The 25563-nt window shown below is 46.1% G+C and overlaps 1 protein-coding gene across 3 annotated transcripts; it reads right to left on the reverse strand.

Annotated features, from left to right (window-relative positions):
• Positions 1-437: 437 nt before the first annotated feature.
• abl2 (c-abl oncogene 2, non-receptor tyrosine kinase) lies at positions 438-24596 on the reverse strand. 3 transcript variants are annotated; one of them, XM_071921780.2, is made up of 11 exons: positions 23994-24596; positions 11549-11713; positions 8372-8667; positions 7653-7925; positions 7267-7351; positions 6903-7080; positions 6550-6734; positions 6252-6404; positions 5748-5837; positions 4876-5058; positions 438-3043 (listed from the first exon to the last, which is right to left on the reverse strand). In XM_071921780.2, the coding sequence occupies exons 1-11, from the start codon at positions 24205-24207 to the stop codon at positions 1206-1208; spliced, it is 3660 nt and encodes a 1219-aa protein (XP_071777881.2). In that variant the 5' UTR covers positions 24208-24596; the 3' UTR covers positions 438-1205. The 3 variants fall into 3 exon arrangements, with proteins under 3 accessions (XP_071777881.2, XP_078142002.1, XP_071777883.1); XM_078285876.1 differs by lacking the exons at positions 438-3043; positions 23994-24596 and adding an exon at positions 12146-12341 and having other exon boundaries at positions 4201-5058; positions 11549-11710; XM_071921782.2 differs by lacking the exons at positions 438-3043; positions 23994-24596 and adding an exon at positions 12146-12341 and having other exon boundaries at positions 4204-5058.
• Between the last annotated feature and the right edge of the window lie 967 nt (positions 24597-25563).

Genomic DNA, 25563 nt, shown 5'->3' on the forward strand with positions numbered 1-25563 from the left:
ACGCTCCACACTCTTTCGTTACGTTTTAGTAGTTGTGGTGGACAAACAAAATCGATTCATGTAAAAATTGCAAATGTGTCTTTCCTTGTTTTAACGTGATTCTTTTTCAATTCAATAAGCATGTATTTGGTATTGCTGAAAGGTAAACTTTTCACATTTCATTTGAGCCTATTTACACGCCTGTCAAATGACTTTTAATGGAGATGCCAATAGTGTTAAGTGATCCATTTCCCCTGTCCAGCCTTACTTCATCTCTCTCAGCTTGTAGCGACATCTAGCAATGTCACAGTCAAAATAATTCCAACTGTGAGATGATTCTCAGACTTAAAACAAGATGATAACCAGATACCAACAAGTCAAGCTGTTAGACACCAACAAAGACAGTTTTGGGGAACTTCAGTTCAGAGTTATTAAATATGATTTTATCACTTTTTTTCCCCTCCCTTTGAAAAACAATGACCGTCAGTCTATGAAATTGAAATGATTTGAGAAAAGATCTGCACTGAAAATAAAATGGTGTTGAATTGTGACCCCAAAAAACTGGAATCAAATCAAATTGTGAGGTTGCTGCCGATTCCAATCCTTCGATTTTAGATTAAAATGGCTTTCAAAAATGGCTTTAGGTCACTCAGTTCCCCAAACACTGAGCAAAATACTGTACTGTAAAACAAAATACTCTCAATGGATGATCCCCATAGATGCGTGAATCACTTTGCTTGATCTTAGTCAGGGAAACGGACGCCTAATATTTTCAGTGAAGCTGGGCACAACCACCATCGTTCCTGCTCAGTGTATGACAGACTGACAGATAAACAGATTGAGCTTATTCGTTACCTACTTTCTGGGCTGGCTACACACAGCTGATACACTCCACATTCATTTAACAAAGAGGCCTTTATCACAACCAGGTGGAGACTCGGGGCAGAAGATTTCATGGCGTGACTTGAACCACATTTAGTTTGGTATAAACATTTTTTTTTGTATGTACAGGTCAGAGCAACATTATTGTCCACACTGGCATTTTATGAAACAGTCCTCTGTAAACAATAAAAAGATAAACAATTTGTAGTGATTTCTCTGAGGTACTTTAGAGATTCCTCTCATTTCGTCCCCCAAAAAGCTGTCATTAGAACCAGAAACATAAAAAAGGGAATAGAAGCGGTCTGTCGGGTAGTGTGGGGTGACGGTTGGTCTTGTCACAGTGGCTACCTCTGTACTACATCACTAATCTCTTTAATACAGCTGTGCAGGTTGTCCAAGGCGGGGCTAGGCCCCAGGCTGCTCAGCCCTCCGCCTCCGGACGACGAGGCCCTCAGTTCCTGCAGGTTGAGCTCCAGCTTCCCCACCGCCTCCCGGAAGGCAAACTTGTTCCTCATCTGAGGGATGCAGTCCACGTAACCTGAGCAGTAGTCTAGCAGCTGGTGGCCGGCGTCCAGCACCTGGCTGCTGGAGGGGCTTTCGGAGCTGGCGTGGAGGGCGCTGCTCAGGCACTCAGCGCACTCCAGCAGGGCCTCGCGGCTCACCCGCTCCAGAGGCACCCGCTCCGCCTGCTGCCTGGTCCGCCGCAGTGCCACTTTGGAACCGGCGGACGGTGCTGTGTGTGAAGAGGAGGCAGTGGTGGTGGCACCGTTGGCCATTTTGGTGGGAGTCGTGTTGTTGTTGGTGGCAGAGGAAGGTGAGGAAAAGGAGGAAGGCGCAGGAGGCACTTGTGGTGGTGGCACTGACGGTCGACCCGTCACCGCTCCTCCTGATATTCGCCCTGACCTATGACCTTTTAACGTGTCTCCGTTGACCTCCACGGGCGCTCCCCCTACCTGCTCCTCTCCGTCGCCGCTGTAGGAGTGTTGGAGGCTGCGCAGGGTGGGAGGGGGAGGAGGAGCACACTTGGGCTTGACCAGTCGTGGCCGGTCTCGGTCTGCTTGGTGCTCAGACAACAGTTTGAAGCGGTTCCCCTGAGAGTCCACCCCCACCAGGTGCACGTCAGCCGGGCTGTGCTTCAGCGTGGGGGAGATCAGGACCGGGACCTTGTGGTTGTGAGTCGGTACACCTGCAGCAGCTGATGACGCACCCGAACCAGAAGTCTTAGAAGGAGATGACCACCCCTGCTGCCTGTCCTGCCCTCCCCCGCTCTCCTCTCTACCCTCCCTGACCCGGGAGAGACTGTCCGATTCCCCCGCCTCACCCCCAACCCCTGGTGCCCTCACCCCTACGGCTGTGCCCCGGGGCAGCAGCTTGGCTTTGGGCCTCTCCCTGATCTGTGCCGTCCCCTCATCCATCCTCCTCAGCAGGGTTTCTGAGGGCCGTGCTGCCCCGTTCTCTGGCTGGGAGGTGGTGGAGGCAGTTCTCTCCAGAGGGGGTTTAGCACTGCGGTTCCTGGGTAAAGTCAGAGCCATGCGCTCCAGGTCAGGCAGCCCAGCTGACATGGAGGAGGTAGAATTGGACCTGGGGAAGGGTTTGGGCCCTCCAACCATACTTCCACCCTCCTCCGAACAGGTCGACTTCCCTGTCCTTAGCCCCAGGGTCTTTTTGATGAGTCTAGGGGTAAAAAAGCCAGCTAGGCCCCCCCAGCTGCTGCTGCTCCCCACCTGGGACCCAGGGCCTCCACCAGAGGGCTTCTGTCCGAAAGTGGCTCCACAGCAGCGGGACTGGGCCTGGGTGGGTTCCCCGTGGGAGTGGGAGGGAGAGGCAGAGAAGCCCCCCAGACTGTCTGACTGGGGCAGGGGAGGAGGAGCGCTGAAGGCAGCCGTGGGCTCGTATTTCTTATGAGGTTGTGTCTCCATCTCCCGGAAAGAACTGCTCCTCTTGGGGGGTGTCGGCAGGTTCTGTTGGAGCTGGGAGGATGGAGAAGAAGAGGAGGAGGAGGAAGATTTCTTCTTCATGAAGGAGCTAAAGAAGCCGGTCTTTCGGTCACGTGTGAACGTGCCCGTGTCCTGTACATCCTCCAAAAGGCTGCTGGGGGATTTATCTCGAGGCTGCTGTTTTCGGGGCAGGGCTGGGGAGCTGCCTGATCGACCGTCCCCTCCTAGCAAAGTAGAAACCAGACCTAGAGAGATGAGAAGAATGAATTAGGACAACAATACAAAAATGCTAGGCTGTATTCTGCAGGAACACGCCCCATCTTAATTCAGTGAAAGTGTGGATATTTGTCTGAATTATTTTAATCTCTCAATTTGTTTTTCTGTATACATTAATGTCACTCATTTTATCAGGCAACTGCATACTGTTGTAATAAGATGGATTTCTATTCTCTCCGTCTCACTAAAAGCTGTTCTTTCCTCCTTGGGGAGTCATGAGGAGTGAAGAAGAAGCATTTCAGTAAAGGGGATGGAAAGTTTTAAGCCCACGCCAGTTGCACACACACACACACGCACACACTGACGCCAATCTAATGATTTACAACTTAAGCTTGTGAAAGATGGGATGATGAATATACCTCAGGGAGCAACTTCGTAGCAGACATCACTGCTAGCATGCGTAAGCATGCCAAACAGAAACTGCCCATCCACTGTTACTAGAAATGTTGCATAACTTTGCTCCAACAGGAAAAGACATTTTAATAGCCTGCTAGCCTTTAAATCAATCCAGGTTACTGCATCATTTTCACTAACCAGTATTTGAATTAATGGATAATGGTGGAAAAAAACAGCAGCAGTAACAGGCAACAACACCAACTAGATTAGTGCTGAGAATTTTTAAATTCCACCTCTACTGTTTGCAGAAGTCCTAGTTCTCTTATCTTCACAGATGTGAAATAACTAAGCATGATAAATCATCTTCCTAGTTAATTGCTTACATCCATAAAGTAGTTTTGTGGAATGAACAAGAGCACATAGCAGTTCACTGCCAACAGCTATGACGGGGAACAACTCTTTTCATTTATTTTTTTATATACACTTCTAAATCCACTTGTTAAAATGAATATTAGTAAAAAAATATAAGTAAAAAATGCAGTTTGTGTTTCCAATCTTTCCCATTACATTTTTTTCCTGTGTAAACCTTCCTGATAACATTAGTGAAGAAACAAGGAGATGTTTTGGAGCAGGGTCTTAATGGTGTTTATGACTTTGGGAAAGTTGCTGTATGCTCACAGCATTGGTGAAGATGTATGTTCTATGAACTAAAACTTAAAAGCTAAATGAAATGGTGGAAAGGTGATAGAAAAGGGGAAAGCAGAGGGCAGATTCGATTAGCCCTCTTTTTCACATATCAACTAAACATACAGTTGAAGAAATTTTTATTTTCAACATAAAAAAAAAAAAAGCAATAAATAAAACAAACAACAGACAGTTTAATGCAAATTTAATATTAGGGTTGGCCAATCTTAATCCAAGACCTGTTACCAAGCATTGATGGTTAATGTTAATTATAGTGATGTAATTAGTAGGACAAGACAGAATATGAGGCAGATCTTCAACCCTTGTGTTAATTCAAATCACAGATAAGATACATACAAATTAATACAAACAGGCCTCATGCCACCTTGGGTCAGAGTAGGTGACAGGGGAATCAAATGCTTTATCACTATGCTTTCATGAAGGAAAATGACTGTAGTATTCAAACCCTGCAACAGCACTGACGTGTTGTTCCAGTGTTGTAATTCTAGGCCAATGTGATTCTTTCATGTGGCCAATGTGACTCTTTCAGGCTATGCTTGCTCTGCCACTGTTGTGAGAGACAGGACTGGTTGATCTACTGGCTGCCGGCCAGTTGTTGGGCCTGGTGGTCAGTCTTCCAGGAAGATGGCCGCCCTTCTCTTCAGACGGCGGGCTTGGCGACGCTGCAGCCTCTCAGAATGGGTGAGGACTCGCATACCTGCAGAAGCATGACTGTTTGCACCTGATTGCTTGGTACTGTGGTAGGCGTGGCCGGCTGTACCTGAGTGACCGTGCGTCCCGTGGTCGGTCCGCCCGTCGAGCCCGCCCTCGATGTTCTCCTTGTTTTCTGTGTGCTTGCGGAGTGTGCGGGATTTGGAGGGCAGCAGGGGCATGTCGTGGCCGAAGGAGTGCAGCGGCCCGCCGTGACCAGAAGAGGCCGTCTTACACAGCTCCTCTGCTACCTCTGCAATGGATAAAGAGGAGAGGACTCAGTTAAAGGCAGCCACAATCCAAAGCCACTGACCCACCAAAACTACAAAAATTTGCATGAAAATGTGTCAGCTCTCTCTAAATACTTTGTGAAAATCTGTGGGTTTTAAACCTCTCTCTCTCACTACTTTTTCCTTCACCCTTTCAGCTCTCCAGATACTGTATCTTTGTTAAGTTATTTATTGTAATTTATCAATATGTTCTTATAATATATATATATATATATATATATATATATATATATATATATATATATATATATATATATATATATATATATATATATATATATATATATATATATATATATTATAAATATATTCTTTTGTTCCAATTATTCGTTGTACTATCTTCAATACTCTCCAGTTGTTCTTTTCATACCTATATTGTATTCTGTACTGCTGCAATGACCCAGTTCCCCAACGGGGATCATTAAAGTTTCATCCAAGACCTTCCACTTCCAGAAGCTAAGGTGGACAGACTGCGGCTCTTCGTAAAATAAATAAATAAAACGTCAAGAAGGCTAATCCGAGATCCATTTAGTCTCTTCAGCTTAATCAGTGCTCCTATTTTTAGAAGCTTTATGAAAGCAGGCCTTGAGCTACAAAAAAGATTGACAGTTGATCTGCATGCCAGCTGAGGATAAGCGACATGTGACTGTACCTTCAGAGATGCTGGAGTCGTGGAACATCGTCTCGAAGGCTTGGTGGATCTCAGCAAATGAAGGCCGGTCCAATGGGCTCCACTGCCAGCCTGGTAGAGAGAGACACGGGAAATTGCAGTCACTCACACATAGCATAACTGCCCATTATGGGCTGGTGCACCCTTAATTTATATTTTCTACTCTTAAAATGATCGACAGACGTGTTAATACAATAAATGACTATGTTTGATGATTAAAGATGACTTGGAAATGGATTTTGAAGTGATTTGGTTGCAAAACAGGCATTTCTTCCACAGGTCCTATGGTTCAGAGATCAGAGGGCAGGATTTTTTTTTTCTTAAAAAAATAAATAAAAGTGGGTAGCTTCCAGTATTTTGTTTTTCATGACAGGATACAGTGAAGTGGAACACAAAATAGATCAGTCAAGCTCTATCCATGTCTTCCCAGCACAATGCTACCACTTGGTGGATTAGGTCACGGTTGGTAAGTTAGCGGTTACTCACATGCCCTCATGAGTTCGTAGACCTTGGGTGGGCATCCTTCAGGCTGTTCCATGCGGTAGCCTTTCTCCAGGAGGTCGTAGACCTGAGACAGGTCGATGCCTGGGTATGGAGACATGCCGTAGGTGGCAATCTCCCACAGCAGCACCCCGAATGCTGCAGGGAAGAATAATATGGAGAATCAAACATGAGCATAAGAGAAATATGCTGTAAGAGAACCAATGAATACTGTGTGTGTATGTATGTATGTATGTATGTATGTATGTATGTATGTATGTATGTATGTACATGTATTGCTCACCCCAGACGTCAGACTTGATGGAGAAGGTGTTGTACGCGAGGCTCTCCGGCGCGGTCCATTTGATTGGGAACTTGGCCCCAGCGTGGGCAGTGTAGGTGTCACCGGTCATCAACCTGCTCAGCCCGAAGTCTGCTACCTTCACCACATGGTTCTCCCCAACCAGGCAGTTCCTCGCTGCGAGGTCCCTGAGAGAGGGAGGGGTGGAGGAGGGAAGGATGGAGGGAGAGAGGAAGTGAGGGAGGAAACAAGGGAGGGATGGCGAGAAGAAAAAACAGAAATTAGACTACTGTGAAATATGAGATTTCAAACGCATACAGGGAGATACACACACACGCACCTACACAGCCCCTTACCTGTGTATGAAGTTCTTCTTCTCCAGGTACTCCATGGCGGAGGAGATCTGTGTGGCCATGTAGAGCAGCACCACAGCGTTCACCTCCTCCCTGTCACACTCCCTCAGGTAGTCCAGCAGGTTGCCGTGGGGCATGTACTCTGTTACAATGTAGAAGGGAGGCTCCAATGTGCACACACCTGGGGGAGGAGCAGAGGTCTGAATACAGTTGCCAAGATAATAAATACTGGAAATACTGGAATAAATACTGGAAAGAACCTTGGTGGAATTAGGTTTTAAAGTGGCATAGTAATTTGTACTTTATGTCTAAAATTAAACAAATGTTCCACATTGAAATACAGTCAGTGTTATCCATAAGTACTTACCTAGTAGTTGAACGAGGTTTGGGTGTTTAACCTCTTTCATAACTGCTGCCTCTTTCAAAAATTCTTCAACTTCCATGGTGTCCTCCTGTCATTAAGGAATTGAAAAGAAAAAGAAAGAGAAAAGAAAAAACAACGTATTAATGATTTGGACATATTTAGCAGATGGAACAATATTAAACATATCTACAGTGATATCACATGCAATACCAAAGTCCACCTGCAGGTGGTGATCTATGACCATGGTTTTGTTCATGCCTCCTCACAGCCGAAAAAGGGGCTGGGAGAATGACCATCGCTACCAATTGTGAACAGGATAATTCTACAATTGCATTTCTTGAAACAAAGTTCAGCTAAATCAAATCATGACAACAAGAGTGCCTGCTGACCTTGAGTGTCTTGACAGCCACCGTGAGATTGTACTTTTTCCACACGCCCACGTACACCTCGCCGTACTGGCCTCCTCCCAGCTTGTGCTTCATGGTGATGTCGGTGCGCTCCATCTCCCACTTGTCATGGATGGGTGACACACCGTACACTGTGGGCTTGTTACATTTGGGTGCCGGGTAGTGCAGTGTGGTGACCAGGCCGTCGGCTACAGTGGAGTGGTGGTGGACCAGCTCGGCCAGGGTGGCAAAACGGCTCTCAGCCGTCACATATACCTGGGGGGGAGGGAAAGAAGGTAGGATGGAGGTGGGAGAAGGAAAAGGAGGAGAAGGAAAGAGAGAAGAGGACAAAGAGAAAGAAAGCATAGTTTACAAAACCTGGTAATGTCCTAAATCCAACTACTGCAAAAAGGACTTTAGCGCTGCACAGTTAGGCATGATCATACATCAGAATGTCATCAAAATGTTGATATGAACAGACACACACACACACCAAAAGGGAAGTAAAATAAATTTGTTCCTCAAATCATCAAGACTAACCGTTGTGATTAATAACTGTCATCACAAACTCTAGATAGATTCCCGAATTTCCCCACGGGGATTAATAAAGTGATATCTTATCTTATAATCAGGATTGTCATTTTAGTGATAATCGTGCAGCTCTACTCAACAACCCAGACACCACCAAAACCCCAAACACACTAAACTGTTCCTGCTTCTACCTTTCCATCGGAGGCTGTGTTGATCCGGTAGTGGTAGACTCTCCCCTCATAGCGGAGCGAGATGGACAGCTGCCCGGGGCTGCTCTCGCTCTCCCGCACCAGGAAACTGCCGTTGATGAGGGAGGAGAGCAGGTATTCGGCGGCGCTGCGGGACACGGGCCCGTGGTACCAGCTGTGCTTCTCCAGGCTGTTGACGGGCGTGATGTAGTTGGAGGGCACCCAGCCCTGGCCGTTCTTAGAGCGCACTTCACTCCACTCGCCATTCTGGTTGTAGCCCAACACACGCAGCTTCTCACCTGGACACAGGAGAGGGAACAGAATAAGGAAACTTGTAAGACTAGATCTGATGGTGATCTGATCGCTGGCAGCGTGGCCTAGCGGTTAGACAAACTGGGTTATGGGGTCACAGGTTTGATCCCCACAAAAGCCTTAGCCAAATGCCTAAAATGTAAAAGATTAATTCTCTGATCGCAAGTTTAGAAAGAATATGCTTTTAATGTGCTATGTAGTAATTACAGGTCCAGAGGGGATTACAGGTTTTCATTCTTTCAGAACAGAGCTTTTTGGTCCAGCACATGTGTCCAACACTCCACCTTTTCTTTCAACTGAGTTAGAAAGAGAAAAAGTAGAGAGAAACTTTCTCATCAGGTTACAGCCCTGGCCGGATGCTTTAGTAACAAATCACATCCAAGGGAGCGGAGTCATAGATACGACGTGCCTCTCGCTGAAACTACATCAACAGCAGAGGAACAATGATAGGGTTGGGCGTACAGCATATCTGTCATAGAGGACTAGGTAAAGCTAGGCATGTCGTGACTTGGTCTGTTGTCTCTATCCGTCTGTCTCTGACGTCAATGCTGGAGACAGGGAGGGAGCAGAGCGGCTGGTGTGCTGGAGACTGGAGGAAGCAGGGACACAGCAGAACAACAAACAGAGACGACTGCCTGCAGGACACTGAGGAGCAGAGACCAACCCTGCCAGTCCTCAGCCTGCCTGCAGGGAGGGATGGATGGATGGAGGAAGAGAGGGGGAAAGGAAGAAAGAGTAAGTTAAGGGGGCAGTGGCTGGCAGGGAGTGATGGTGAGCTGGTCTGGCAGAGAGCAGACGGTCAGACCGCCGGGGGAGGGAGCAGGAAGTACGAGTCTGCCAACCTCTGCACTTCCACCACACTCGTAATCCACTCTGCTTTTTCTTCCTGTCTACATTTGTCTTTATCTCTCTCTCCACTTAGACTCAAATTTCACAATCAAGGTATCCCTCAACCCCCAATGATTAACACATTCACAAAAAAACTGTTCATTCAGAAATTTCAGCGGCTTTGATGACTACACAGTATCTTAGCCCTGAGGCTATTGTGACACAGTAGCATAATCCTTGTTAATCTATGCCTAGAGGGACATGCCAAAACTACAGGGGTTTGCGTAACATACTGTAACATTAAGCACTGTGGAATGCAATACTCCGACTCAGTAGAGTAAACATTAACCAACAGAACTCAGTCAGGTTAGTGAGGCAACCACAGCCTCCTGACAGACGCGTAACAGTCAAATAGAGATGCAGGTCTAGCTCATAAAACTAAACACACTATCATAGCAATCCTACATTAGACAGAGTCGGCAAGCCACGACCAGCCCTCCAACCCACCAGTCTCCTCTGTGTCTGTCGTCTGTGTCTGTATGTCTGTGGGAGTGGAAACACTGACTGCCTCCCTGCCTCACAGTGGGAGCCATGTGTGCTTTAAGCGAGGCTCTGGCCTGGCCTGGTTTGGCCTGGCATGGAGAGGAGACAGTGATTAGCCCCAGACGCAGGCCTGTTAAGTCCCTCTCTGTGATCAGCCCCGGCCCGCTGCCCTCATCCACCTGTTATTATTACAGTTGAACGGATTCCATATTAACACAGCATTAGAGGCATGCCATGGTGTGCATGACTCCAAGTGAGAGAGAAAGAGTGGGACACATAGTGGGACACATAAAAAGTGCAATAGAGACTGTAAGTGTGCGCGCACATGTGCATGCAGGAGGGCAGGAGTCTCGGATTCGGTCTGTGAGTCAGGGTCTAAGCATCATTTCCATCCCAGGCAGCTGCTGTGCAAGTCTTAAAACGATGGATAATTAACACACTCCTCCATGTTTAACGCTTTAGATCGGTTAGGGACACAAGCCTGGCTGTCTCTGGATAATATTATGAGGATATTTTAAGCTCATTACTCAGGGGGGCAGCTGGTTGATTGGTTAACTGCTGCTGGTTGAGAGAGAAGAGCTTTAGAGCAGAAAGAGAGAGTGACAGAGAGGGGATTAACATAAGGACACAAGGTGAAAAGATGGTCTTCCAAGCTCCTCACTCTCAGTCAAAGACAGTGTACACATCATTGGCATCTTGGTTATTTAACTTAAGCTAACTTTTTCATCCACCAGCCACATTTTCCCAGCACTTTCAGTATTAAAAGCTTAAAATGATTTTTCAACCTCCAGTCCAGACAATGTTTGGTTACCTGCCAAAGTGGCTGATAGAGTAGAAAAAACTTTTGGCTGATGGCTGGTGTTAATTTCCCACCCTGTTTATAAGACCAAACTACAAGTTCACACAAGTTACAATATTATTTTAACATCACCATGAGAGAGTGAGAGAGAGCTGTGGGACATCAGAGGGGCTGCTGCCGCCACAAGGTGAAACTACAGAGGCGGTTGGGTAACCTCTATTGATACACAACATTCCTCTGGCATAACTACACTTGTACTCATTAAATATTCTCTCTAGGAGTAAGTAACCTGCCAATCACTGGCGGGCCTAGAAGTTTTTACTGATGACTCTTTGGTATACGATTCAGTGGTGCCTGTTAAAGAATAACTCGCTGTATTGTTGCTACAAATGTTAACAGCGTTGCTCAGCAAGGCGTGGTTGAGAGTGATCAGTGACGTGGAAAGATATTGGTCGTAGGAACATCACACTGGGTAGCCGAGCAACAGCCTCTAGTGATGATGCAGAGGAGAGTCTAGTGGTCTTTCAAGTCGAGTTTCAGCATGTGACATGACTAAATCCTTCTTGTGTAATCAGAATTTGTGGCAGTGAGGCAACTGATAAGCAGAAAACATACAGATGAACACAGATTTGTGGCCAACGCAATTAATCTATATTTTTGTGTCTAAGAAAAGAGCACGGTCCCATGCCGTTGTTTACCTTTAGTGATGCTGAGCGTGTTGTCTCCGCTGGCTACGAAGTCGTAAAGTGCAACGAAGAGGTTGGGGTCGCTCTCGGCCGCCCCCAGAAGGTTCTCCTTGGAGCTCCAGCGCACCGCCTCCGTCAGCGCCGCCGAGTCCAGGCCGAACGGCCTGTGGAGAGCTTCTGGAGGGAGAAGAAGAGTGAGGGATGGAAAGAGAGAGGAATAAACAGTGAAACAGAGGAAAAGAAGTGTCACTGACTGTGCAACATCATTCCCAGCCTGTGGAAAGCAAAAGTAAACAGTGAACACAAAGATGCACACACAGACACATCCACAGTAAAACACATCCACATAAAGCACAAAAATAGGCAGTTTTGAAGCAGCTTGTCAAAAGAACACCCTCCAGTGTTCAAATTCCCATGTGGGAATCCATCTACACAAAACACAACCTGATCACAACAAGCTGAGCAGAAGACTGTCAATCCATGATACTGTTTTAAAATAAACAGGCAAGACTGGATAAAGATGCTGTCCTGTAACCGAACGGTCCAGGTTCAACCCTCTATCCTGCAGAATATTACATAAAACCCCTGCTCTGAGATCTGTGTGTCTACCTGTCTGTCCGGGCCCATTCACCGGCCTGAACCCCGTGTGGAGATGACCGCTCAGTGCCGTCCACTCTTCCTCAAAACTGCTGCTGGCCCCCAGGCACCTCAAAAGCATTACTTTAATCTGTCCACTCTCTGAAGAACAATGTTATCGCTGGCTATACACACACGCACACACACAAACCTGCCGTGTCTAGCCCGAACAGGTACGAACTGAAGGGGAAGGGTTTGTGTATGTGTGTATTTAAGACAAGCAGGAGCTATGGAGGAGGAGCTATGAAAATGTGATAGGAAAGATACTGCCTCTTTTCAGAGAATGCCTCTATTACCGTGACTACACATACACACACTCACACACACAACTCAACATGATCTAGTGCACGCATACACAACACACACTACGCTCAACAGCTGCTGCCAAACTCTACTGCATGTCTGGACAGCTGCTGAGGGAGTGGGAGACTGGGGTGGTGAAATAGGGGAACGGAGAACAGAGGGTACACTACAAGCATTTCAAAATGATAAACTGTTAGTCATAGTAGTAACAGTGGTATTAAACAGGGGAGAGGGGACTAACAAATGCAAGAGAAAAAAAAATGCAAAAAACTGATGTAAAGCTTGTAAAAACAGAAGCGTAAATTATCTGACAAAAACAGCTGACTATGAAAAGTAGGCTGAGAACAGAAGGACTGTGAGACTGTGGTGTCAAGTAGATCGTATTAGACCCAACTAACATGTGAATGATCACACACAGTTGAGGACTTAAGATTTCTTGCAGGTTTTTTTTTTTTAAATTACACAAATGGGTACAGAGATTTGCAAATGTTCAATCCCACCCAACTCTTCAGCATCAGGTTATAATGAGTAAGTCAGTGAGAAAAACGTTGATGCAGGATTTTCACTCTAATCCTCTAAAACATTGTGGCATGGCTTCAATTGTGGTTAAACCAAGTTAAATACACGACTTCGCCATAGTTAGAGCAGATTAGGCTGTCCCAAGGAAATTTGAAGAATGGAGTGAAAAACTCATGTCATAGTTCTGGTATCTCTCTCACAGCACGCTGATCTTGCAAAGTTGGCTGGAAATTCAGTTCAAGAAGTCTTGTAGCGTTTTCCATTGTTAGTCTACACACCATGTGGCAGCAACATGCCATGTGTGCTAGCGAGAGCAACATCTGAGGCTTTCAGGGTTATGTTTCAATCAACACTGTATGATATATAAACTGAAATAACATCAAGTAGGAGTAAACATCTTTCTCCTCTACCAAACAGTTTAGCTCTACATTTGTCTAGTCTGTTCCACCACGCCTAGATATCTAGACACAGGCTCTCCCACCTTTGTTCTGGACCAGCATGCACTGCAGCGCAGCAGTGGCCGTGACCTGGCTCAGCCACAGTTCCCAGTACATCTTCTGCCTCTGGTTTGGTCAGCTACCAGTCACAGTATCCCAACAAGCACTGGGGCTTTCTCGATCCACTGTGCTGACTCCAGGTAGTTGGTTTTAAACTAGGCTATGCAGGCTGACAGAATGAAAAGCTTACATCTCCTGGCAAAAAACCCACTAAGGAGCATGGGCTAGTTCTCTAAACCATCTCCTTCGCTGTGGGAGGACGAACGCCGCACGCAAGGCAGTCAGAGAGAGACGGAGACCCCCCAGACAAAGTATTTACCCACGCTGCCCTTGAATTAGACCGCCTAAACGTCTGAAGCTGCAGTAGTGACTAGCAGCCTCCTGCTGAGAACTCCCTACTGGCTTTGATGTGGCCTAGGGGAGTCAGGATTTCCAAGGTCCATCTGGAGAGCACAGAGATCCATGACTGATGTTCGCTGTGGTTTTACACACTGTGAGGGATAGCAAAACGTGGAGAGAGGGAGCGAGAAAGGCGTGTGTGTGGGGGGGGGGGGGGGGGCTGTGTGTACAGAAGTTGGGGGGGAGGGCTGGGTGTATGGTATGGAGGAAAGTTGAGATGAATTTGGTGTGTGTGTGTGTGTGTGTGTGTATGTGTGTGTGTGTGTGTGTGTGTGTGGTGGTCTATGAGAGTGTGTGAGGCATGGGCCAGTCCTGCGGTCCACAGCAGATGGTCTGCTGGTCTGCTTCCCCTATGGGGGAGAGGTCCTATTGACCCACACCTTGCCTCTGGGGGGAGTGTGAGAGTGTGTGTGTGTGTGTGTGTGTGTGTGCATGTGCATGAATGCAACTGCTGTACTCAAGCTGGGCCAACTGTCAGAGCTGCTCCTCTTACATACATATCACACCACTCTTCCCTGGAATGTTTTTTTTTTTAATGAAACAGTGATATTATGCCAGATAGGGCTGCAACTAACGATTATTTTCATTATCGATTATTTCTTCAATTAACTGATAAATCATTTAGTCTATAAAATGTCACAAATAATTACAAAGTTAGCAGAGCACAAAATGTCTTAAAATTGCCTACTTGGCAGACAAAAACCCCCCAAAGAATTCATCATTTTAAAATGATATGAAATGGAAAAAAGCAAGCCAATCTTAGCATTTGTGAAGCTGTAACCTGCAAATCTTTGGTATTTTTACTTGATAAATGATTAAAATGATTAATCGATTATCAAAAGTATAATTGATACATTTTCTGTTGATCAACTAATCATTTCAGCACTAATGCCACAAGATATACATTAGTCAAAAGACGCTGACTGTATCCTCCCAACTGGGAAATCTGAATTCCAGTCAACAGAGCCTAACAGCAACACAAAAAAATGAAACTCAACCATTGATTAGTCAAGCAGTCCCAGGCTCCTAGCCAATAACTAAATTACATGAGATTTTTTCCCACCATGATCCAATTTCATGAACTTGATCATATTTCTTAAATCACTTTTAAATCCTTCTTAAACCAGGCTCATGATTGATAGAAACAAATCGCTAGATGCTGTTCTGCTTGGCCAAGCTCAAGCCTCATGTGTTGAGACGTTTGATTGAGGGAGCAGTTGGTCTGCGCGGGGTACGGCGTGTGCCCGTCTGGTGCCTCTGCAATGTGTGTGTGCTGTGAAGTGCAGCACATGTGTGTTCTGAAGAAACCATGGCTTTGTGTGAGAGCGGAGGGCTGAGGGTGTTTGTGAATCTGAGTGGCAAGCCAACCCTATACCCCCAAGACAGCTGGGACAGAGGTGACCCCGCTCCTGACACACACACACACACACACACAAAAACACTTGCACGTTGCGCACACACACCTCAATGGTGATATTGAATCTCCTTGGCTGTCCCAGGACCCTGCTTCCCTTGCAGCTGTTTGTGTGCGATTGTGTGTGGAATTGCGTGTGTGTGTGTCTCTATGTGTCTATGAAGCCTTCACTTCACCAACCACCTACCTTTTGCCAAAGTATTAACAACAACACCATAACATCACTCACACACCCTAATCAGAAACAATACGGAGCATATCTGTAGCCCTTGGCCAAAGGGGGGAGGGTTATTTTTAGCTGCTGGAGAACAAAACATAGCAGCATGACATCCAGAAATAACCCTGCAGAGCATAGCAGAGTGATCGGGGTTCTGAGATAGACGGCTGCCTGCCTGGAGGAAGTCCTAACAATGAGCCGAGACAATGTCACGGATGAGACCCACATACACACTAGACATTACACAATCCTATAGGACAGGCTAGATCCTGTGGCGGCCACAGACAACGGAGGGCAGGAAAGAATGAGGGAAATTCACAGACACCTGACAGAACAGGAGGGTTGGAGCCTGGACAGACTGGTGTACAGCAGTCCACATCTGATGCGTTTGTTCTCTTTTACCTCAATTTAGGTCTATTTGTCATCTGCTGCTCTGTAAAGCACACTGTGACAACTCTGTTTTGTTATAAGTGCCTTATAAATAAATGAAAAAAGGCTGTTAAATGAGCGTTACAGTCCCATGTTCCTGTCAGTGGATTTGCTGAAAAGGGCTTGTAGACTCTCAGTCCAAAACTAACAGGTTTTTGGACAATAGATTCCAGGTGGCATTTCATTACACCAGAATCCATCCTGATGAATCATTGTTTTATTTGTTAGATGCTGCAATCTAGATGGGAATTCACCAATACCGCTTACTCAGTGTTGTCACCGACTCAGTGCACTGAAATGTTCAAATGTTATTGACAGAGACAAAGTACCAGTTTGATTCATTACACCTTATTCACCTTGACAATAAGATAATTTAGACCATTAGTTTGGGATATTTAGACAAATATAACCTTCCTCCATTTGTGAGATTTAAGATCCTTCTGAGTGCGAGAAAGGAAATAAATCAAGTCACTTTGCTTTGTTTTCTAACATGTTACACATGGCTTTTAGTATCTGTTAGTATTGAGAAATGTTCCATTACCAACATCCTGCATTAGCCTGGTATTGATCCAATATCTGATAACAGTATCAGTGCGTTCCTGAATCTAGTAACTAACACTATTCTTGAGCAATCCATCTACCGTGTGAGAAGCAGTCTATAGAGTAGCCACTGCTGAAGTGGAGAGAGGAGCCAGCTGTTGTTCATGAGGACAGGACACAGGACAATAGCCTCATTGATGCCACATCACAAGTGTGTGTGGACTGGATGAGGAAGGCATTCCCTTGTTCCTAAGGGCTTGATATTCACCCTGTCAATTCAATCACAATATGTCCCGTCTGCTCACAGATAGATTGGCCATTAAAACACACTAGAACACAATGCAAGTACCGCATATGCAACTACTGCAACCACATACATGTACGCACTTGTACACACCGTCAGATTCAAACGTCTCCCTCAAACCCGACCCCCGCCTTTAACACATCCTTGTGCCGTAAATCTCTCTGAGTATTACACACACACACACACACACACACACACACACACACACACACACACACACACACACACACACACACACACACACACACACACACACACAGAGGTCGCTGCCGGGAACGCCTATGGATGTTCTCTGTTCATCTCTGTCTATACGGTCGCCCTGTCTGCTGCTCAAATGGAAATGCACCAATTAGGGAGTGGACAACGGCCAGGCTGGGCCTAAGGGCCAGTGGATCATCCAGGAATGGAGAAGAATGGAGCCCCAACCCACAGCTTATCCAGCCCTGCCCCTCCCGGCCCGGCCCGGCCCTCCCAGGGCCTGTTATGGGTTAATAATGGGCTGTAAGTGCTTCCCTCTAGGTGTGCGGACAACATAGCTAAGTGCTGCTTTATGTGACAGCAGAGAGGATGAGTGGCACATGATGACTTGAAGGAAGTTCTTGTCCTTCTGCTGTGGTTTGCATCACACCTAGGGCCAACCAGCCATATGGATTGACAAGCTAAGGCTGATAATATATTTATATATCTTAGTCATCTTTCAAACTTACCAAATACAGAGTAGGCTATATCTGAAGTCACCCTGTCTCTCTGCTCTGTCTCATAGCTGTCGACCTGTTTTGGGGCCACAATAAAGGGATGTTTACACTTAAACTCATTATTTTCAGTCATCCTGATGTAAAAAAAATGAGCAAGAACATGCGTCTGGATCACTGACAGGTATTTCCACTTCAGCCTTGCTCAATCCCCAAGTCAAATGAAAGCCTATTGTTCCTGTCCAACAGACAGGCATGAATTCATACAGAAGTACAGAGAATGGAAAAATTAAGCTGACATGACTACGGGAGATGTCAGAGCGCTGTCCTCACTGCAGATCTGCCCGCTCTTGTTAAATGAACCACACAGTCAGGATGATGTAAAATGTCTGGCTGAGGTGTGTGTGTGTGTGTGTGTGTGTTAGCCAACTCCCAAAATGACACAGGTAAAGAGGCGTGTTCACCACAATAGATCCCTGCAAAGCCCAGAAGGACACACTCATTTTGTCCCCCTTTGCCCTTTTCCTCTCTCTTTCTGGTGAGGGTTTACAGAATATCCAGGACTAAGCTTGATGTCTGACTAGCTAATCTGTGTGTGGTGTGGTTAAGCTGTGCTGGGGTGTAGGTTTATCTGCTTTAGGATGGCTCTCAGTTTAATAGACAGATTGGGGCCCTAACCAAGGGTTTTGCTTGTCGTCAGATAGCCGAGATGCCTCTGGCTGCCAAATCAGCCCAGCAGAGCATGGCATCCAAGTTGAATGCCCATGCCATTTGATCACCCACTCATATGGTTTCTCTGTCCATCTCACACACTCTCTCAAATTTATATGATCTATATTGCATGAAATACATAATGTCATGATAATGTAACATAATAATGGAGCAGCAAGGTGGCTTAGTGATGTCTGTCCTTTAACTGGAGGACAGGGGTTCAAACCCCATGTCAGCAAACCTGCATCCTACTGAAGTGAACTTGAGCAAAACACTGAATGCCTACCAGCTGCTCTATAGCCGATCCTGCGTTTGGCCCTCCCTGGAGGGCAAGCAAAAAGAGAATTTCCCTACACAGATCAATAAATACATTGGTATCTGAACAAAGAGAAAAGAGAAAACAATGGGGGAAAAGAGGCATTAGAATAAAGCAAACACAGATAAAATGTCAGTCTTGACAACACAGTAACAATGACAATAATTAGATAACTGATAAGTAAATTGCAATCAATCATCAATCCAATCAATGAAACGAGTAATGTAAAATCAGCAAATACTCGCTCTCTCTACTGTCCACACACCACAACGTGTGTGTGAGCCTGGCAGTGCCACAGGATACCTAGATTAAATCCTTCTGACTGACTGGTCAGCTGGTGGGTGATTACACTGAAGTAGATGGGAGAGGACACACTGGATAATCCTCAGACAGAGCTGCACTCAATTACAACTTCACTAACAAGGAGGGAAAGAAAGGAAGAGAGGGTGTGTGTGTGCATGAGTGTGTGCATGAATGTGTGAGTGTGTGTATGCTTAAATGTGTGCAAGTGCTCATTCCGGGCCAAGTCTCCAGCCTGCAACCCAGAAGATAAGCAGCAGTGATAATGCCAGCAACAGAGGACTGATCCTGGAAGCAAATCAACGCTAAACAGGCTTGGCACTCAAACTCTCCTTCCCATATCTCATTTTTTCCCTGCTGCACCAACACAGCTCGAGAGTGAAAACCGTGATTTAACCAGTGGCCACTACAACACTCCTCTCCACAAAGTTTACAATATTTTGAGTGGTCAAGCTGACAGATGCAAAGGACGGTTTCTCCATCTGCACAGCCAATCACTCAGTAGCTCTGCTCTGATTAATCCTTGCTCTTTAATGATATGAGCTGCAGAGAGCTGGGGCCAAGGGATGAGAACTGGGACTGTGGTTTTGGGAGCTGGAGAGGGCTGACTGGTAGCAGATGCTGAGGCTAGAGGCTGCGACTGGGGGTTGGGGTACAGAGGCATGCAGTCACCAGGGCAAAATTCAGGTTGGATTAAGCTTTGCATTGAAAAAAAAAATCAGCACTTGGGGATATGAAACCTTTTCTAGCCTCCAGCAATTAATTTGTTCACTTTCTTATAACAAAATGTTGTTACTACGCAGATAGTTGCTAGCACGTTGTGATTTTATTTATCCCCAACATCTGTAAAGAGGGGGGAAATTGTGTTTGCTGTGTGGCAACATTAGTTTACGTAACATTCTATCATGAAGCACTGGGAATTATTGGGGGTTTTACTGATTTTCAGTGGCATAGCGCTTCTTAGATAGATGACTCTGGGACTGAGGCCAGTGGCAACAGCCAGGGTCCAAGAGAGAGGGATGTAGGGGGCTGAAGGAAGGCAGGGCTGGGTGACTGCAGAGGCTAATGGCAGAGGCTTGGGCTGCGGGATGCACAGGCTTGGCAGTCAGTGGTAGTAGGGGCTTGAGTTGAGGCTGAAGGCACGGAGAGACATAAATTATTAAACAAGCAACCATTACAGAGTACACACAGTTACATGCAGTCTTCAGAAATAACCCATGTTTGCTATGTTTGACTATGTTAAAATAACATACATACGCATACACTTGTGCGCTCTGTGCTCCTACAAACATGTCCGTCTAGGGGAGGCAGAGCATCCCTAATCACAGTTAGTGCCAGCTCCACTACTTCCTCATCAGTTTTGCATTAATTTCCACCCTCTTTCACCTAGAGGAGGTGTGGCCATGGCTCCTCCTAGTGGTAAACGCCAGACACAAGGAGTGACCAACCCCTCTCTATAAAGATATCATCTTTACTCCAGGATATTAACTTTTAAAACCTGTTAAAGTCTCACCCATAGCCACCAAAGCCTCCGAAACTCAATTTTCCACAGATAGTGCCTTGCCTGCTGTGTCACTTATCCTGGTTGTTGGGGCTTTTGCACATATAGCCTACAGAAAAGTGGATTTGTCTCTAATCTAATTTCACCCCTGATGCAAATCAGCTTAGGCCTTTGGATCCTGGATCCAGGCATCTTCCCTCTCCTCTGGGCAGCTTTCACAGTGCTGCACTAGGTACAGTGTTGGCTCTATGTTCACTATCAATGCTGCTGCCAAAAAATACTCTGATCCGCTCATCTGCCCCAATTTCTGTGATCTGTTGAAAGTATAAATAGAAACGCCTATTGCTTTGTTGACGTGATTATATAAAAAGAACCTTCAAAAAGGACCCTCACTGGTTGCTATTACTGAAGGCATCATGCTTCAGTCAATACAGCGATCACACTGATCCACACACATTTTCACAAGGATGATATAGCATATCATATAAGAGAGGCAAGATATAAGACATGAGAGGCACAACTAATGAAAAAGAATAGATGGTACTTTAACCACGCAACAGAAATCCAGTTAACCATGAGGCTGATTTCCCAGCAGATTCACCCCTCTGTGGCCATTCAATAGCAAAGGGCTCTTCCCACTGCAGTGTGTGTATCAGATGAACCCACTGCAGTGATGGGGATCTCTGAATTCCTGACAAGGCTAAAGGGGGTGGAATCATCAATAGGATACTGCCACTGCTTCACCAATACTGCACTTCAACCAATACTTCCAGAGAGGTGGCTGGCTGACTGGCTCCCTCTGAATCAGCAGTGATGCGGCCTGCACCTCATCTATCCTGTTAGCTCAGTGTTTTCTAGCTGGGCTGTGTGTCTGTCTGTCTGTCTGGGGGGGTAAACATCGTCTTGTTAGGAGACAGGGATGTTGAATTAGTGATGAGCTGAGGAGGAAAATGGCAGTGACCTGAGGAGGGGACAGGAGCTGACTCACCTTGCCTGGAGGGGACAGAGAAAAAGACAGACTAATGCAGCAATCTACAGACGCTGACTGATTCTTTACTACTGAGGAGAGAGACACGAAGGATGAGGGAAGGCAGAGGCCATTAGGCTAGCGGGCAGATCTGCAGCTGATTCACAGGAACGGTTGTTTGCCTGTTGTCTTTGTCCCCCTACAGTGACTCACTGGTTTCAGGCATACCAGTAGAAAGTCTAGTGGAAGCATGTGCACATATGATACACACTGATACTCAATGGAAAGGTAAGCAGCAACACACAGACATCAGTTAAACAGACAGACACACATTCCTCAGACAGCCTGCACCTTTCAATTTCATCCTAATAGAAGTTATCATTTAGTTCTGCATGACATTAATTTGCCAAACCTGAGAAGTAGGCTTGTCTATTACAAAGTGGTCTGAAGCTGGATTAAGCCAACCACTCAAACGTGTCAATCCCTGACAGCTTTAAGTGGGAAAGACTCTGTAATGACCCTGCCTCCAGAAAAAAACAATAAGAGGATGAATCAGCTTCGCCGTCAGATCACAACTACACCCCAACAGCCAAATCACAACTTCTTCTCGACAAGACCTGGTGACATGATGTCTAAGCCAGATCAGGAGAAATCAAATCTTGCCATCTCATCAACCCCATCACCACTCACTCCCTCTCTCACTGAGACAATCAAAATGGCCTCATAGAGGAACTCTTAAGGCCTCACTATTACCCACCAAAAAAGTGCAAGGTAATGCTGTATCATTATTACTATAAATAGCCTGCTATAAAATGGGCACTTTGATAGTCAGTGGAAGACTGAGTGCACAGTCCCAAGCCTCCTCACTTAGAGTCATTGTTCTATTATTGTGTGCTTTGAGGAGTAGCAGTCTCTCTGCAGAGTGGCTATGTGACTGCACCCTGGCTGCTATAAAAAGGCCACTCCTGCCCCGACAGAGGAGAGAACAGAACAGTGCCGACGGCGAGTGGCGCTGCACTTTGCAGGTCTGTCTGTCTGTGTACGCACTTGAAGCTGAGGAGGTTTACTGTGGAGATGTGACAGCCAGGAACTGCAAGCACGTTCCATTCCCAAATGCTTGAACCTTCCGTGTGTCCTTGCTCGCTGCAATAGTGTGGTGAAGTTAGGTCTGGGACATGGGTGGAAACTAGGCAAGCTATGCCAGTAGCTTTAGATCTATGCAGTGCATGTGAAGTGTGCACAAAGGAAGATCCATTGGAGGAAACATCTGAGAGAATAACTGTGTGTAATGGTATGCAGGCAGCCCAGTTCTCTCTCTCCAGTCAGCTAGGCAGACAGCAGCAGAGACAGAGAGACAGACTTTACAATCAGAGGGCACAATCAAGCCAAGCAGTGGATGTCACAGACACACACAGAGAAAGATGAAGCAAGTGTCTCAGAGGATGGGTGAATAGTCAAACACGACACCCAGTATAGAAGCCCTGGCATCCTGTCATCCCCATCACTTATGATTCCAGATCAGGCTTTGAGTGACCTAGCCTGAGGGCAGAGGGCTGGGAGGAAGGAGACAGAGGAGTTAAAGCTAGGCTGTTTCTCCGCAGTTTAGAGAGGAGAGAGAGATCTGTGCTATTCTCCACGGTTCACAGAACAGATAACAAAATTAATGTACAGCCAAGGCTCTGAGGGAGGAACATGGGTGATGGGAAGTTTGGTGACGGTTGGGGTGACTGCCGCCATTCTCTGTCTTGTAGTTCTCATTCCTTTCATATGACTGATAATTTGCATTCTTCCTGTAACACAGGATTTACCAAATAAAACTACTCATCTACCATATGAGACAACAGAGAAGAGGTTCCGCTAAATAATTCAGCACTGGGTATTAGTCTACAATGATCACGTGTGGATAAAGAATTACACAGCAGAAAATCTGCTTCCAACCGCAGCTTTAAACTTTCATGTTTGCATGGTTGTAATCACATACTAACAGAAGGTGACTTCAATTATTCACAAAGATCCCCATAGGATCAAAGGGTGCAGTCAGCTGATCATTAATTCCATTGCTTGCTGAGTGTGTTGTAACAGTAGACATTATCAGACAGGGGTTGTAAGTGAGCATGTGAAAACCACTCGGTGTAGTAATGTGAGCTTGTGGTAGCTGCTATAGTGAGTTAATGGAGTGGAATTGCTACTCAATCCCCCGAGGCAAGGATCACTGTTTACCAAGCAAAGTATCACAAAGAGGGGCCTTAGAAGTGAACTTAACTAGCTAACTCCAAGCCTTGTCCCTCAGGCAGGGCACAGCTGGGCAATCCTCAGATGACTCTTTCTTCTTCTGGATCACCAGCATTATCTCTCTCTCTCTCTCTCTCTCTGGGATCATCAGATCACATGCAATGCAACACACACACACACACACACACACACACACACACTAAACTGCCGTGTCAAAATAGAGCAGTGCTATTCACCTTCTAACTAACTGTCTCTTGTCTGCACTCCCAGAGATAACGGGCAAATTAACACTGAGTACAAATGGATGAGACATGGATAGCAATGTTGGTTGGCATGGCCATTTCCGCTAACGCGTCGTTGTCAGATTAGCATGGACTCGGCTAGCAAACGCTAATAGCAGCAAACAAAATCAAACTAAAAACTGACTCCCTCCTCGTCACCACACCCACACCCCCTTTAATATCGTAGTTCTCTCGCTACCTGAATGTTGCGTGAATATATTGATCCCTGGGTCGGGCACGTTGACCGCAGCTGCCCTGCCTGGCGGTGTCCCGGTGCTGCTGGATTCTCGGGGTCTCCTCCCGGCGCTGCTCCCCCGGTTCCCCTTCCCTTGGTGTGGCTGTGACGCGTGGGGCTGTGGTGGCTGGAGTCCGGTCGATGTGCCCTCACCGACGCGGCCTACCTGTTGTCCCATCCCGGTAGTTTGGTGTAACAACGATCGGGACTAAGCGAGCAAACCCCTGCGCACCTCTGGTTCACATCCCCCAACTGGAGCGGCCTGGTCCGAATAGTCTTCCTCAATCCCCCTCCCCGCTCTTCTTCGCCGATTCGTTGCTAGCTAACGTTACTAGCCCGTCTTAGCTCGCTAGCTAGCCAGTTAGCTAACGTTAGCAGTTATCAGTGGAAACCCACCCACCCTGCCTCAAACAATAAAACCGAAACCCCGGCGTATGACAGCAATTGTCTCTATTCCAGTGGTCCAAAGGATATCCAGGCGGAAATTTACGGTACCCGGCGAGCGAGATACTGTAAAATTTAGACCGTTTCAGGATCGTTTTGCCGTTGTCCGGCCACTGCGCGCCCCCTCTGACGCCGCCATCTTTACCGCAGAATAGAAGGAGATGTGTTTCACAAGGCGGGGGGTTCGATGCGATCCCCGGTCACCGTGATCCTCCACCTCCCCTGCACCGCGTCCAAAAGCTCCACAGCAGCGGTTTCCAAAGCGGGGCCCGGGGCCCCTGGGGTGCCTGAAAGGGTCCCAGAGGGTCCTTAGAAAAATGCAAAATAGCTTAGAACTTCAGTAAGACTGCTATCTCATTCATTATAAGTTAGCACAATGTGAGACTGTGGAAGAATGACTGCTTCAATTACAGGTTTCAGAAATGGATGGGGGGTCCTTTACATGAAAAAGACTATGGGACTCTTGTTCTACATACACCCAAGCAACCAGTAGCTGAAATGAAAGAGCATTGCTAAGACGACAGATGTGAAATGAATATGTAAGATGTTAAGTGAATTTATATTATAAGGGAGCTGCATGGACATACCCTAACACAATACTTTTATATTTTAGGACACTATGCGAATATCACCACTGTATAAGTCCCCTTAGGAATATTATAGATAGGCTGCTGAAAACACCATAAAGCACGATAAGATCACAATTAACTCACTATCAAGTACCATAGAAGTCCCTATAGGAATATTATAGTGATTTTTTGTTAGATATGTTCATATTGGAGAATTTAAATTACAGGGAGCTACATGGGAATAGATTATCAGCGCTTCATTGTCATTTATCCAAGAAAAAACCCTGCAAACTGCCTCTCGGGCACACAACAGAGTCAAAGTTGTTGAGATGTAAAATAGAATAGGGGTTCTATCTGAATTTGTGCAAAATGACTCTTAAACAATATTTCACTGGAATAAACACCATTATCAACATACAACACTATATAAAGGTGTACAATAGCGGCAAAGGGAACACATTTCATTTTTTTTTAATTCTCAGTAGTTCATACTTGTGTCTGTGTCTGTCTCTGTGGAATTG

The sequence above is a fragment of the Centroberyx gerrardi genome, chromosome 9 (assembly GCF_048128805.1).
Source record: "Centroberyx gerrardi isolate f3 chromosome 9, fCenGer3.hap1.cur.20231027, whole genome shotgun sequence".
NCBI lineage: Eukaryota > Metazoa > Chordata > Actinopteri > Beryciformes > Berycidae > Centroberyx > Centroberyx gerrardi.